Source organism: Tenrec ecaudatus, chromosome 13, assembly GCF_050624435.1.
Source record: "Tenrec ecaudatus isolate mTenEca1 chromosome 13, mTenEca1.hap1, whole genome shotgun sequence".
NCBI lineage: Eukaryota > Metazoa > Chordata > Mammalia > Afrosoricida > Tenrecidae > Tenrec > Tenrec ecaudatus.
Window position 1 is genome coordinate 16,049,559 of NC_134542.1, and position 11,766 is coordinate 16,061,324.

At 45.5% G+C, this 11,766-nt stretch overlaps 1 protein-coding gene across 2 annotated transcripts in view; it reads left to right on the forward strand.

Annotated features, from left to right (window-relative positions):
* PAX3 (paired box 3) overlaps nucleotides 1–11,151 on the forward strand; it is a 110,969-nt gene extending 99,818 nt beyond the window's left edge. For both annotated transcript variants that reach the window (XM_075529451.1, XM_075529452.1), the window contains exons 8-9: nucleotides 10,370–10,616; nucleotides 11,117–11,151. In XM_075529451.1, coding sequence (XP_075385566.1) covers nucleotides 10,370–10,616; nucleotides 11,117–11,151 — 282 coding nt within the window. The remainder of the gene's footprint in view (nucleotides 1–10,369; nucleotides 10,617–11,116) is intronic.
* Nucleotides 11,152–11,766: the final 615 nt, after the last annotated feature.

Consider the following 11,766-nt stretch of genomic DNA (forward strand, 5'->3'; position numbering starts at 1 on the left):
TATTCTTGAAAAATGACCAAGAAATAAAACATTACTTTGGTGATGGGTCATAGGACAGGAGGTGAAAGTGTATGTATGTATCACTGAGTGACTGAGATGGCCCGCCATCCCCTTTGCACATGATGCTCGGTCATATCTGGCATAGACTCTCCCACTCCTGCTCTTCCATGATACTTTCAGCATAGCTACTTGTAAAATGTGAGTCCGCAGTGGGAGAGAAGGTGGAATTATGTATCCGGGTTTAAGAGAAACTTCTGCCCTCAGGCAATGCCCTACTGACAGCTTTCAAATAGACAGGGCCAAACATCTACTTATTTAGAAGCTTAATGAACTGCAGGATAATTCCTGAGGCATTTGAGTCCTTGCTGCTTACATTTTGGCTCTTCAGCCTTCCTTGAAGATGCAGACACTGAAGTTCAACTACTTGGTTATTCCGGAAATACCCACGTTGTCAAGACCACCTTTGAATAAGCAATTGAATATTTTTGTTTGGGTCTGGGACTAAAGTATACCTAAATTAAAAAAAAAGTACATAGGAGGGGGCTTCAAAAAGTTTATGGGAAAATGATGTTACCTTTCGATTTCATTTTTCTAATTTTGAAGCCATCTTGGATCAGAAGAAAAGGACTATTGCTGTTGGCAGGTGCCATGAGTAGGCAGGTGCCATGAGTACAGCAACCTGCAGATCAAGAACCAAACACCACCATTCCTCCCACTCACTGCTCTGTGTGAACCCACAGTGGTCACCTCCATCCCATCCATGGACGGTATACTGTTGACCCTCTTCCTCTTTTTGTGATTCTCTGCTTTACCAAGCATGTCTTTCTCCTCTGACTTCTTGATAACATGTCCAAAGTGACGCGAGACAAGATCCCCGGAGCCTCACGTTTGGGCGAGCATTCTGGCTACACTTCTTCGAAGATAGATGTCTTCATTCTGACGGTCTATGGGACTTGAATATGCAGTGTTCTTTACCAGTACCATCATTCAAAGTCACTGATTCTTTGGTCTTTTCTCACTGCCCAACGTTCCCATGTCTACGAGGGGGTTACAAATGCCATCCCTTAGGTCAAGCCCACCATCGTCCTCTGCCTGCAGAGTCTTCTGACAGTCTCTGCCTGCAGTCCAGCTTCTCTGACTATATGCTCAGTCTGCACATTGGTGCACACCTTCCCTGATTTTAACCAATGCGATACCCCCTCATTCTATCCAAACCACTGGCTCCGGGTCTATGTACAGATTTTGTATGAGTACAATTAAGTGCTCTGGAATTCCCACTCTGCAATGTTATCCATCATTTGTCATGATTTCCTCCTGGTTAATGCCTTTATTTACATAACCAGTAAAACACAAATGTCTTTCTGGTATTCCCTACTTCCGGCTAGGATTTGTTCGACATAAGTCATAGAACCTCTTGTCCCAATGTCCTTCTCTGAATTCTGCTTGAATGGACAGCAGTGCTCTGTTCATGTGCTGCTGCAGCTGTCTTTGAATTAGTGTCAGCAACAATTGATTGATGTGTGCTATCAATGATAATGTTCTATAGTTTCCACATCCTATCGGATTACCTTCATATCACTGATATGATAGGCTACCCTGCTCTTCTAGTCAGTAGGCGATGCAGCTGTCTTCTGCATTTCTTGGAACAGATGAGTGAGTGCTACCAGCATTGAATTTGTTTGTTGAAACAGTTCAGTTGACTTTTAGTCAATTCCTGGAGGCCCCCACCCCACTTTTTTTTTTTTTTTTGCCAATGCCTTAAGTACAGCTTGGACTTCTTCCTTCAGTAGCATTGGCTCTTGGTCAATGCTGCCTCCTGAAATGGTTGAACATGGACCCGTTCTTTTTGGTACAGTGCATTTGGCACTGCATGCATTACCTGCCCCCGCCCCCCGGCTGCCTGCATTATATGCTATTATACGCATAGAGCCAGCCTTTTAACATTGAACTCCAGGCTTGAGGGTTTTTGTCAGCTCTTTCAGCTTGAGGCATTCGAATGTACTCTTCCCTTCGGTTTTCGAACTCCAGATCTTCTGCAATGCCCTTGCAATGCTTTGTCTTCTCAGGCTGCCCCTTGACATCGTCTGCTCACCCTACTTCCACATTTCTTCCCTTTGACTTAGTGACTATGTTGAAAAGCAAACATCAGCGTTTCTTCTGACGTTCCATTGGGCCCTTTTTTCAGTCCCTTTCAGTTTTTTACATGACCTGTCGCTTTCTTCATCTGTAAGATCTTGATGCCATTGCACAGCTTGTGTGGCCTTCACTTATGAGAGTTCAGTGCCTCGACTCTCTTCTTGAGCTGGTCTCTGGATTCAGGTAGGAGCTCCGGAGGTGGTGCTTTCACCACGGGCCTCTTGTACTTTTCTTTAGCTTCAACTTGAACTTGCCTATGACTCTTCCACAGTGGGCCCCGGGCCTTGTTCTGACTGATGCTATTTGACCACCTCCACGGTCTCTTTCTACAGATGGAGCTGATTGGAAGGGTCGTCGTTACTGTTCGTCGTTGTTAAATTGGTTCCCAAATCGTAGCAACCCTAGATGCAACAGAAGGAAACCCTGCCGGGCTGGCGTCATCCTCCGAGTGGTTATTATATTTGAGCCCATGATTGTTGCAGCCGCTGGCTCAGCCCCTATCGTTGGGGGAGGGGCAGGGGGGGTCTTCTTTTTCACCCACCCTTTACCGAAGCTGATGTCCTTTTCCAGAGACCAGCCTTCCTGATAACATGTCCGAAGTACACGAGACTGAGTCTCACCATCCTCCCCTCTCACCCGCATTCTGTTTGCGCTTCTAAGTCAGATTTGTTTGTTCTCCTGGCAGGAGATTTTAAAAAGAGATTTGAGGATGATTCAGCCTTTTACATCACACCCAGCTTGAATTCACAACGATTTTTTTTAAGGTATCTAAATGTCTATTATCAAATGTCAAATCAGAAGATCCGATCACTTAAGAATAAGAAAGAAAACAAGGACCTAGATGCTCCTCCTAATTTGCTAAATCATTTTAGATTTCTGATAAGTCTGAGCGCTGTCAGCTGACGGCAAACCCGTAGCACTTGGTGCCAAGACAAATATTTTCCCGACACATTGTTTTTAAATGTAAATCTTAATTTGGCCCACCGTTTTTATCTTTTATATCGACTCTTACCATAGGAAAATGAATTCAAGAGAAATACGGCATGGGGCAATTGTAAAGAGTTAGTTTTTCCTGAACCATATAATCTTCCAATCAAGATGTAAACAATCTCTTTGGAATTCTGAAATTTGAGAACAAGTTTAAAGAGATCTTCCCCAAAATGGCTACAATAAAGCAAGCAACTGAGGGACTGGTCTGAGAAGTGTTCATTGAAGATTCAGAGATTTTGAATTTGTTCTTTTTTTTTTTTTTGAAAAATCTTTTGCAAAATTGTGAATAATTAGGGAAGAGTCACAGAGCAGATGGTCAGTTTTTTGTTTTGTTTTTCCATCAAGTAACTCGTCAAACATCCATGTGTCTTCTAGTTCCATCATCTGTTGCCCTTGTTGGGTTTTGTGTTCCCTTTCACCCATGCTGACATCTGTTCTGACCGGGGGTCTCGCTGGGAGAAGGGGGCAAAAAACCCTTAGAAAAGGGTAGCTGTGAAGGGTTTTGGAAGTTCACAATTTAGAAATCTAGAAGAATTTTTTTTCTGTCCCTGATGCCTGGCCTAAGAGTTATATACAACTGAAAGAAGAGCGTCCTCCCCTCCTTCTCTTCCCGTGGGACAGAGCAGAGATCGCAAGGACAGGAAAACGCTCCTCTTGTTCATTGCGTCCCTGGGTGTGTTGTTGCTGGTTGCCATGGTGTTGATGCTGCCTCCTGGCACTTGCAGGTACAGTCAAACAACACATTACCCCATCCTGTACCACCACCGTTCCAATCGCTGCGGACACTGAGTACACAGGACAGTATCCTGCTGGGATCCATCACTGGCTGATTCTGGGAGCCGGGCTTGTCTTCCTCGGCTCGTTTTGTCAGGAAGCTCTGCTGACACCTGCTCCCCATGGACGATCCTCATGGTGCTTGACATACTGATGCTGCAGCTGCCAGCACTCAGCCAGCACACAGGCGTCACCTCGGGCAAATCCTCCGTGTTTAGTAGGACCATGGTCAATCTTTAGGAGCCAGGACTGAGGCACCCTGAAATGTTTTTTCCCCATTTGAATTGTGTGTGTGCGTGCGAAAACCCAGCAATTATGTTTCTTGCCTTACATCCTCCAACTACAATTAAAAAGAATTTCGGTTAAAACCCCACCAGCGTTGTAGTAGAAATGGGTTAATCATTTAGCAAAACGTATAGATTAAGGGGGGTTAGAAATCTCTCATTTAGAAAAGATGATGGTTTTAGGCTTTGAAAAACACGTATGAAAGAAATCCTGACGGGGTCGGTAAAAGAAAATCGCTCTGATGGACGTGCCAGGAGCGCCCTGAGGAGCTCTGACCAGCTTCTTTGTGTTGCCAGGAGACATTTCCAGAGCTTCCGTTCCACCACATGAAATACAAAATGGCTTTTAAAGACACACACATAAAAGTGTAACGGGACCCTTCCATAGAGATTTGAGGTTTTCAATTATGTTCGGGGAAAGTCATGCATCTTCTCTTATATGCTCACTGCCCCTCCCTCAGCCCACTCCAAGGCAAAAAAAATTTTTAAAGGACAAGTTATTGAAATGAAAGAGATTTCTCAATTTTTCACTGCGTAGAACCTTGAAATCGCATTAGTTAAGAGGTATTTATGAATCTCGATTTCAGACCAAAGGTTGGGAAGTCTTAATCCTCCATTTGCTCATTCTGACCCAATTCTTGAGAGAGCCGTAAGCGTGGGGAGTGGCGGGTGTCCTCAGGATGATTTCTGTCAGTCAGTGGAAATGGAAATTTGTGGGAGTGTCTGCCCCTTAAACCCCCTGTGGACCTCAAAGAGACCACAGGTCTCCGATCCTCTGTCTTTCTGTTCACTAGCCACTGTATGCACACACGGGCGGCAACAAGTTCATGGGGGAAAAAAAACAAATGAAAAGATAATGGGATTTCTATAGGGATCGAGTGGTGTTGTGGTTATACGTTGGGCTGCTAATCGCAAGCACAGCGGTTCAAAACCAACCTCATTGGCAGTCCTACTGTGTCCTGTAGGGTCATTGTGCTGAGATTTACATGTGTAAATGAAGAAAAACGAGAATATAGTTGTTTGAAAAGACAGCAGAAACAAAGGGCATTCGAATTTTAATCAAGATTGCTATGTAGAATAATAAATGAGTTCAACAGCTTACCCGCCCCCCCCAAAAAAGATGATGGGCTTTCCCCATGAATTTCTATGAAGCCCCCTCAAATTGTTGTTTGCTGCTGTGGAGTCACCCCCCCCCCCCCCACCAAACCCTGGTGACTCCGTGCACGTTGCGTTTTCATGAGCTGACTTTCGGAAGTGGCTGATCAGGCCGTTCCTCCTAGTCCGAAATGCCGCTCCACCTTGTGCAGGATCGGAGCTCCACACACGCCTCTGCTGACAGGGAGCGGTGGCCACGCTGCAGGTGCATTCGCCAGAGATCAAGGCAGGGTCTTGGCACACAAGGTGACAGTTCTACGACTGAATTCCACTCCAGGACTTGAGCTGCTAAGCTAAGAAACCTTAAAACCCAAATCAAACAACAAACAACCAAAATGAAACCCCAGTTCACCCTCATTGACTTCATTCTGATGTACAGTGACTCTGTAGGACAGTCAACCTGCCCCTGTAAGTTTCCAAGACTGTAATCTAGACAAGATTAGAAAGTCTTATCTTTCTCCAACTGATCATTTCTAACTGTTGACCTGGGGTTTGCAGCCCAATACATAACCCACTATGCCACCCGGGCTCCTGGCTAAGCTATGGGATATGGGCAAATCAAGAGGATTCCCCAACGTCTGGGTCTGTGATATTGGCAGTACTAATTGGAAGACCCCATGGCCACCCCCTTCGCTGGTTCTGTTCTGAAATGTCTTAATGGCAGTCTGTCCTGCAAACTCCTTCTGATGCCCTGGATTGTAGACCTGTCAGACAGCATTATGGCTTCTCTATTCTCCCATACAGCACTTTTATTATTTTTTTACTATTTAATGCATTTAAAATTATTGTTAATTGGGAGTTAATACATATATCATTCCACAGTTCAATCAGGTCAAGCAGAATTGTACAATTGTTACTACAATCAGTTTCCAAACATTCTTTTTCTTCCTTGACTCTTTGACATCAGCTCCCTTTCACCCTCCCTACCACCACTCTATCCCCCCCAATCCCCTGAAACTCTTATTCTTAGATTTATTAATCCTGGGTTTCATATAAGGGGGTACCCCCCAAACTGGAATATTTTCTCCCAAAATTATGTATTTAATTTTTTTTAACAAAACAACCTTATCACCTTCAAAGCACTCTCATTACACTTAATACATTTGTCAAATCTGAAAATAAATATTTGGAAACATTTTTCAAAGTTGTCTGTTTGGGTGACAGATAGCACCTCCCTCATTTTCCCCCACCTTTTCTGTGTCATCAAATTGCTGTCCTTTCACGTCCTTCTTCTCTTGTGAAAGCAAAAAGAAGTTGCATGGAGTGAGGTCACATGAGTAAGGCGCACCGGGTAAGAGAGGCATGCTGGTTTTTTTGTTTTTTGCCGAAAACTAGCGCACTGAGATGGCTGTGTGAGCAGGTGCATTGTCGTGGTGGCAAAACCAGTCCCCCATCTGCCATAAATCAGGCCTTTTTTATCACACACTGTTACACAATCTTTTCAGAACTTCTAAATAGAAAGCTTGATTAATAGTCTGACTGGTGGAATGAACTCCAAATGCACTAGCCCCATCATATTGAAAAAAAAAAAAAAGCAAATGAGCATCGTCTTGATCTTTGATTTCACTTGATGAGCCTTTGGGGAGCGAGGTGACAATGGCGTCTTCCACTGGTTTGATTACTTATGCTGCCCTGGTCGTAAGAGTAGCACCATGTCTCATGACCAGTAATGACCTTGGGGAAAGTCTGGGTCGCTTCAGAGCTGTTCTTTCAAAGCGCGGCCTCTTCTCACTGTACGCTTCTTTTCCTGGTCAATCAGAACCCGAGGCTCAAATGGCTTCTCTTTTAGGATCTTCCTGTTTTTAGTTTGTTTTCCCGTGGACAAAGTTATGGCTGCCTTCCAAGTTATGCAAACAAGAAATGTATGAGAGGATTAAAACAAGTTTATCCCCAAAACGTGTAGCTAGCTCATAGGAGAGTGCGCATGTTTTGAATGAAAGCTTGCTCTTAGCTCTTCCGCTAGAACTGTCTATCGAGTATCCATGTCCCTTAAAGGGAACTTTATCCGCCGGGTTTCAAGTCAGAGTGTTTACGAAGGATCGAAGCAAAACCCACGCCGGGGGCTGTCAAGTCGAGTCTGACTTCCGGCAACTACCTGCGTCACAGAGCAGCACTGCTACGTAGGATTTTAGAGAGACATCTATTTTCATCCAATAGTACAGGATTTTCTCCCTCTGGACTGATACAGTTACACAGTTGCTTTTTCTAACATACAGTAAAGGATTTGGGTCCAATGTCATTATTTCCCTTTTATTAAAAAAATCTCCATTTTTCATACGTATAGGCAGGATGTCTTTGTCTTCATTCTGACCCATGAATAGGTGCCTTTTGACTTGAAAAAAAGAGCTATTTGGTACAGAACTACCTCTTATAAACCCACATTCTCTCCTAATCGCACTGCATTGTTTGGGCTGAAGGAATGAGTATTTAATCAATCGAAGTCAATAAATTCTCCAAGTGCCCACAACAAAGCCATCAATCTCAGCCGAAGACGAGGAAGAAGGGGAAGGAGAAAAAAAAAAGAAAGAGGAAGTCATGAAGGAAGGGGAAGTCCGTGTAGGTGGAAGAACAGAGGGAATGAAAGTTCGGCGCACTCTTGATTAAGTCCAGACTGCTAAAATGAGAAGTGATGTCATTAACTTACTAGACGTGTGCTGGACAGGGTTTTCGGTGAACACCACCCTCTAGTGACTGTCTTTCCAGAGTTGTGCACCCTACTGATTCTTAATTCTCAGTTTCGGACTCTCCCATCCCTGAGCTCTTCAATAAAACAGAATTATCCTCTGCCATATATGAGTCACACACACACACACACACACACACGACTTTATTAGATTTTTAAGGAGGAATTTCACCACATAGTTCAGTTCAAGAAAATTGAGGCCCTTGGCTGCCTTCCAGAACTTGGGTGTGACAATACTGGTGAGGTGTACCCTTCTATGTGCACACAGGGACAGTAAGTCAAATGATAAGGAGATGTAACATGTATAAGAGGACCTATAGGGACACAGCCAGGAGGAGGAGTCATCTGCCCAAGTGGAGGGAGGCAGCCTGGAGGGTAATTCACAGGAGGTGGGGGACAGATCCGATTCTCTTGTTTTTGTTTTTCAGATTTGGATCTCATGGGGCTAACTGAAGATAGATCAGTTGAAAGCTTTAGTTCCCGAAGATTTTGTTGAGCTACAAGGATTATGTAAACCTTACCCGAAGGGAATTGTGGGATTGTTGTTTTGGGAATCTGAGTTGGGATCCTTTCTGAGATGCAGGAGACCCCCCCACTATTGTCGGGACTCTCAGACCTGGGATCTGTGGCCATCACTGCCTCGGAGCTGGAGTGTTCTCTGTGGTGGTTCAGGGGCTAGAGGCAGGGGGTGGTTTGCATTCCTGCCTGCCCTTTTGCATTTGCTTGTACACTTTAATCTCCATAGGCTGCACCTTCTTAAAATAAAACAGGGACATTATGGACATTTTGTGTGATGTGATATTATGAAATTTTCGCATGACGCTTTACATGCAAGTGCTTTCTAAAAGCGTGGTGTTTGCTGGAGACCGTTAACTCAAGCAGTAGCTAGATTGCTTTTGCATTTGCCTTTCAAGCCTCATTGTGGGGAGTGGAGAAAGTCGCCTTCTCTCCCCTGTGGCAGTTGTCCCACAGTGCAATTAATTACCCACTTGCGTCCATCAGAAAGGTGTTAGAAAGGTCAGTGAGCTGGCATTTGCAAAATACTTCACCGCCGGGTTTGTCTGAAGGCTGTTCTGTTCGCACCATTTTTTTTTTTTTACGTCTTCTTCTCCAGGATCATTTACAAAATGGCTGGCAACAACGCTGTCCCATTCAGGCGTGTCAGTCACGTGTTTCCCCTTTAGCCCTTCTCAGACGAGGGGGCTTCGTGGAACAATGGACTGAAGCCATCACAGAGTGTCCCCTCCCCTTCCACTTGGGGAAGCACCCTCGACCATGAACTGGGAGTTGAGAGAAGAGATCAGAGGCCAGGCAGCGGAGCCTGGGATTTGAAGAAGCCCGCGCTGTCTATTCAGTGACCAAATGCCCGTCCTAGGGACGAAGAGGGAGCTGCTCTCTGCAGAGGGTTCTCAGTTCAAAGTCTGGGACTGAACCCGCAGACCTGCTGGAGGAGGGATGTGGGCAGCAGTGGGGAGCCCCAGGAGGGAGTCATTTGCTTTAATAAGGAGAGGAGCTTTCCTGAGAGAGAACACAATGAGGGGGAGGGGGAGGCATAGGGATCCTAAAACATGTTAAAATTTTGTGTCTTGGATTCATTTAACGTTCTCTGTATCTATACACGCCAATGTCCAAAATCACACGTGAAGCTTTCAGGTGTCCTATGTTTTAGCTAGCATGTAGGAAAAATGAGACAATTTCCTCTTCAGTCACCATGTAATTTCTATCTTCCTCTCTCCTCCTCAATCTCCGTCCACTCTTACCCTCCCCTCTCTTTTCCTGGAATTCCATTAGAGACACGGAGTCACCTCTCTCTTCCTCCTTCTTCTCTTCTTCCCCTTTCCTCTTTCTTCCCCGGTTTTCATGACTTTCCATCTTCTTGGAGCCATGGATCCTGATTTTTAATCCTGATGCCAGGTTCCTTTTTTTTGGGGGGGGGGGGACAAAAATTAAGAAATAATTTAATTGGGAGTCTGTACAACTCTTATCACAATCCATCCAGCCATTGTGTCGAGCACATCTGTACATTTGTTGCCACCATCGTTCTCAACACAATTTCTTTCCACTTGAGCTTCTTTCTACTATCAGCTCCTCATTTCTTTTGATTGCCAGATTCTTAATGTGGTGACTTTTGCTTTCGCCCAATCCCCGATGAGACACCACGATGCCCTGCCGCACATGTGTGATTAGTTTCTCGAACCGAAGGCATTTTTGTGAGAGCCTCCAAACCATAATGTGGTGACCCTCCCTTCCTTTTGTCCTCTGGTGGTATCACTGAGGTAGGATGTCCTGTCCCACCCATTGTGAGCAGACTCAGCTAACATCTCTCCAATCTGCCTCTTGGTTCTAGGTAATGGGACTCCTGACCAACCACGGCGGGGTACCTCATCAGCCCCAGACAGATTATGCGCTCTCCCCTCTCACGGGAGGCCTGGAACCTACCACCACGGTGTCGGCCAGCTGCAGTCAGAGACTAGACCATATGAAGAGCCTGGACAGCCTTCCGACATCTCAATCCTACTGCCCACCCACCTATAGCACCACGGGCTACAGTATGGACCCTGTCACAGGCTACCAGTATGGGCAGTATGGACAAAGTAAGCCGTGGGCTTTCTAGGGCGGATTGCACCTGGAAGGAAAGCTGACCATTGGACCTCAGCTCTTCCTTACGAAAGGGAAGTTCGAGGCATGATTAAGCCTTTTATCCCAGGATCAACTTTGTGGCAAAGCCAGTTGATTGTTCCAGCCAGGGCTCCCTTGTATAATTATTTTCTTAACTGATGTCAACAACATCTTGAGGTTATTAATTGCCGAGACATGAAACCTGATTGCCACTAGGTAAAACACAAGGGCTGGCCGAAATGAAATCACGCTCGCCATTGGAAACACATGTTCTTAATGAGGTCAGCTCGGGGATCATGTGGAGTGTAATCCCAGGGACACAGAGTTGTGTCAAACTTGTCTCAGGAATAAAAATGGTAGTGGCCGTCCTTTGATACCATGGTATTAAATATGACATTGTCAGCCTGTCGCTGACATCGGCCCTCGCTGTGAATCCCCCAGCCGGACTTAAAAAGCTGTGTTTGTTTCTTTACAGGTGCCTTTCATTATCTCAAGCCAGATATTGCGTAAGCGAACTTCCCACGTGGAGCTTTAACTGGCCCTGTCTCTGGTCTCCACACTCTAGACCCGAAGAGTCTTCTCAGAACAAACACTCTCTCTCTCTTTGGGGGGCTGGGGAGGGGGGCGTGAGGCAGCCGCTCCGGGAGAGTGATTGGTTGTATTCTTCTCCAGCGGTTGGTTTCCGGTTCATTTGAACATGCTGGCCAAAAGCCATTGAGGAGAGCACGAGCCGGAGCCGTAAGAGACAAAAGCAGCTTTTGAAGGCAGTGGTTTCACATGGCTCCAGGTCCAAATAACCCCAAGTACCCGCCAGTGCTGGTGGTCAAGGAGCAAAAGCATTCCAGCGTGCGTGCGTGCGTGCGTGCGATTTCCCTGGACCGGTTTGGGCAGGCAGAGTGGTTTGAAAATATCATAGCATGCTATAAAGTGGACCTTGTTGGGCTGTCCCATGCTGACACTTCAGCAAAGCGAAACCTCCTTCAACGAAGCGGGAGAGGTGGCCCTCCCGTGCTTTTTCTCACCCTGAAGATGGATCTGAAAAAAAAAAATCAATGCTGTCTCATGTTGTAGGACACTAGACTAGATGTAAAGGACTTCCCCAATAAATTATTTGTTATCTTATCC